The sequence below is a fragment of the Frankliniella occidentalis genome, unplaced genomic scaffold (genome assembly GCF_000697945.3).
Source record: "Frankliniella occidentalis isolate FOCC.00 unplaced genomic scaffold, Focc_3.1 Scaffold14, whole genome shotgun sequence".
NCBI lineage: Eukaryota > Metazoa > Arthropoda > Insecta > Thysanoptera > Thripidae > Frankliniella > Frankliniella occidentalis.
Window position 1 is genome coordinate 2,446,730 of NW_026267144.1, and position 3,327 is coordinate 2,450,056.

Genomic DNA, 3,327 nt, shown 5'->3' on the forward strand with positions numbered 1-3,327 from the left:
GGACACGAGGTGGACACGAGGTGGACACCAGGTGGACACGAGGTGGACACGAGGTGGACACCAGGTGGACACGAGGTGGACAAGCGGTGGTCTCAGCGGACGCGTGACGGTCCACCACAACACACACGGCACTCCGACCTCCCTCTCGCAGTGGTAGCGCGGCGTGCACTGCGGTGCCGACCACTTGAGCGGGCACACCCCGCCTCGCCCCGAGCTGTCGCCTTGGCCGTGGCCGTTGCACGGGGGCCTTGGGGACCTGGACGGGGGCTCGGGGCCGTCCGTAACCGGGCGCGTTTAGTGCCACGCCAACCTTCCCCGCCACCCCGCCCCACTCACCCCACCCGCTCCATCGCGCACCGAGCGCCCCCACGCTCCCGAGAACCCTTTCGCCCCACCACGGCGCCCCCCCGTTGTGCGTATGCGCGCCGGGCCGGACGGGGCCAGGGGGTAGCTAGGTGCCGCGGTGCCGGGCGGCCCCTGAGACACCGCCCCCCCCCCTCCCCCTTGTCGGCTCGTTTAGCTCGCGGAGAAAAATTAAGAGTGACACCCGGCAGGGAGTAAGGTGGGGCGGGTGGGACGGCACCTGGGGGGCAAACGTGTTGTTTCCCTCGTACACTCATGAAAAAGTGGCGTGAAGAGGAAGAAGAGAAAGAGGAAGAAGAAGAATAAGGGGGAAAAGAAGAAGAATAAGGGGGAAAAGAAGAAGAATAAGGGGAAGAAGAAGAATAAGGAGGAAAAGAAGAAGAATAAGGGGGGGGGGATAAAAAGGCGGCCAGAACCAATACCATATGACACAGTTCGATCCATCACGGCACGGCCGGCACGGCTGATGGTCGGGCCTACACACGCGCCTGTGGGCGAGCGCGGGGCGGGGCGCGGGGGGAGCCGGGAGAGCAGTGAGAGCTACGAGGAGGCAAGAGAGCGGGGAGGGAGAGCCAAGGGGCGGCGAGGCGAGCAGTACGCCTGCACCCAGAAAAGCAGTTGTTTAGGGGAGGAGAATTGTTTGTTTACGTTAACGAAAAATTCTATGGCAGCAATCAAAAGAAACATTTTTCGTTAGGATGACGAAAATGTTTATTCAGTCCAACGACTTTTTTTGTGAAACTAAAAACGATGTTTGTCAAATTGAACAAAAAAAAGTTGTTGTGTAAACAAAACTTTTTATTTGTTACAACTAAAATTTTACTGGTTTCGGCAACGTCAAAATTTCGTTGTTCGAAAGATATGGTTTTCTGTGTGTGTCAGCTATTGCGCGCCACTTCGAGTCCGCCACACTCACGTCAAACACAACGGACGACCCCCAAGGCCAAGGCAGCCAAGGAGAGCCTCGCGGGCGTTCAGACAGCTTTCTCTTTCTTCTGCCCTTTCTAGATGGTCGACGGCTGCCGCCAGCAAAAGGAAAATGGGAAAAGTACGGGGGGGCACGGACACGTTGTCCCTGGCAGTGTGATGCCAGGCGGACCATAGGCACAGCAGCAGGCCAGGGACAGGAGGACCGACGGACCGACGCCACGGTACGGCTTCCCCCACTACTGCACAGGTATTGCTGCACCGACGGGGCGAGGAGGGGCGGGGCGAGGTATGGGTAGCAGCCAGGCTGCAACGACGCGGATCGGTGTTTCGATAACAGCGCACCTATGAAGCAGCTCAATATACTGGATCCGATAAACGAATGACCGCAATTTGCAGACACTGAGCACAATTCGAGAAAAATAATAAAAACAGCAACAAACATGCAACTTTTCTGCATGCCGGGTGGCTGACTCACGCCGCACACACCCAGTCACACTGTTATACATGCGTGCAGGTATCCAGGAGATGCACTCTCATTTCCTTACGGACTCGCTTACGGATAATTTTGTGCAACCGTAATGTGGATCACATTTTATCTGTAATACGGATGAAAACAACCGTAATATGGACAATTTTATCCATATTATCAACACAGCTTGGTTCGTAATTTACGGAGAAAAAATATTCATTTCTCCATAAGTGACGAACCTAGCATTGTTGATAATACGGATGAAATCATCCATATTACGGACCATTTCATCCGTATTTCAGGTAAATTTGATCCATATTACGCTTGCACAAAATTATCCGTAAGCTAGTCCGTAAGGAAATGAAAGTGTGACGCATACATGTTCACACTTGCGTTCCCAGAGTTGTCCCACGCGCACTAGCGCCCGCTTTTCGCGACGCAGGCTCTCGCCGTGCGCGTCCCGTCCGGGCGGAGAGCGCCTGTGGATCCGCACACAGGCAGACCCGCGGCGCAGCTGTGTCGCGCGCCGCCCGCGCGGCCTACCCGCCCGGCGCCCGGAGGCACAGCAGACTCGAGGGGTGCTGCCCCACGAGTGCGACAAGGACGGAGCTATACGGAAGGTATAGGAGAGCGCTCTTCGGAATCAGTCGGCAGGCTGTAGCCTTGGCTGTTGCCTGCTTACCCGAGGTGAGCTGGTGCACGGCCATCTTGACGTTGCTGAAGTTGCCCGCGCCCAGGTCGCCGCGCATGCGGTACAGCCCGACCCGCTTGCCCAGGGAGACCTCCTGCCGCCAGCGCCGGTCATGGTGCAGCTGGAGGGTGAGCCGCTCGTACGGGGTGCTGCCGCCGCACTCTGCTCCTGCAACAAACGAGGCCGGCATGCTGATACTCCACTCAAAACAAACAAAATCAGTCTACACCATCCAAAAGAAACAGGAAAAAAAATCAGAAAAATAAAAACAAAGAAAAATTCAAGATTAAAAAGAAACAAAAAACATATTGACATATGCTTGAATTGATATAGTGAGTACCACTCGGGCGCGTATACCTCTGCTCACGCCGAAGAAGGACGCCCCCAAGGAGGTGCGCCTCCCGGGCGGCCTCGGGACGGGCTGGTACGGCCGCACGATGTTGGGGAACCGGGTGCGGGGGTCGCCGTTGGACACGAGCGTGACGCACGAGTGCATGTCGGGCGTGCCATCACGGCCGTGCCGGAGACTCAGAGGACGCTACTTCCGCTACCCGGAAGCGACCGTCAGGCATCAACCCCCGGCCTGGCTATGGGCAGCCGCCCCCCCCCCGGGGCGTTTCCGGGCACCTCCGGGCACTCCACCGCGGCGCCGGCGGCCCCGGAAACACGCTATATCCTCCTCGACGGGAGGCGACCTTCCTCATTCGACAGCCCCTTGCGGAGAAGCAGCGAGCAAGCAGTAGACAGTGGACACGCGGCGCGCAAGCAGTGGACACGCAGTAGGCACGTAGGGGACACGAGGTGGACACGAGGTGGACACCAGGTGGACACGAGGTGGACACGAGGTGGACACCAGGTGGACACGAGGTGGACA

The 3,327-nt window shown here is 57.7% G+C and overlaps 1 protein-coding gene across 2 annotated transcripts in view; it reads right to left on the reverse strand.

The window, feature by feature from the left end:
- Positions 1-2,091: 2,091 nt before the first annotated feature.
- LOC127748808 (uncharacterized) overlaps positions 2,092-3,327 on the reverse strand; it is a 14,345-nt gene continuing 13,109 nt past the window's right edge. Inside the window, exons 1-2 of one of the 2 annotated variants that reach the window (XM_052263752.1) lie at positions 2,811-3,321; positions 2,092-2,621 (exon numbers count right to left, since the gene is read on the reverse strand). In XM_052263752.1, coding sequence (XP_052119712.1) covers positions 2,302-2,621; positions 2,811-2,949 — 459 coding nt within the window. In that variant the 5' untranslated portion in view covers positions 2,950-3,321 and the 3' untranslated portion in view covers positions 2,092-2,301. Of the gene's footprint in view, positions 2,622-2,810; positions 3,322-3,327 lie in introns of those variants that run through there. The other variant, XM_052263751.1, reaches the window with a different exon arrangement.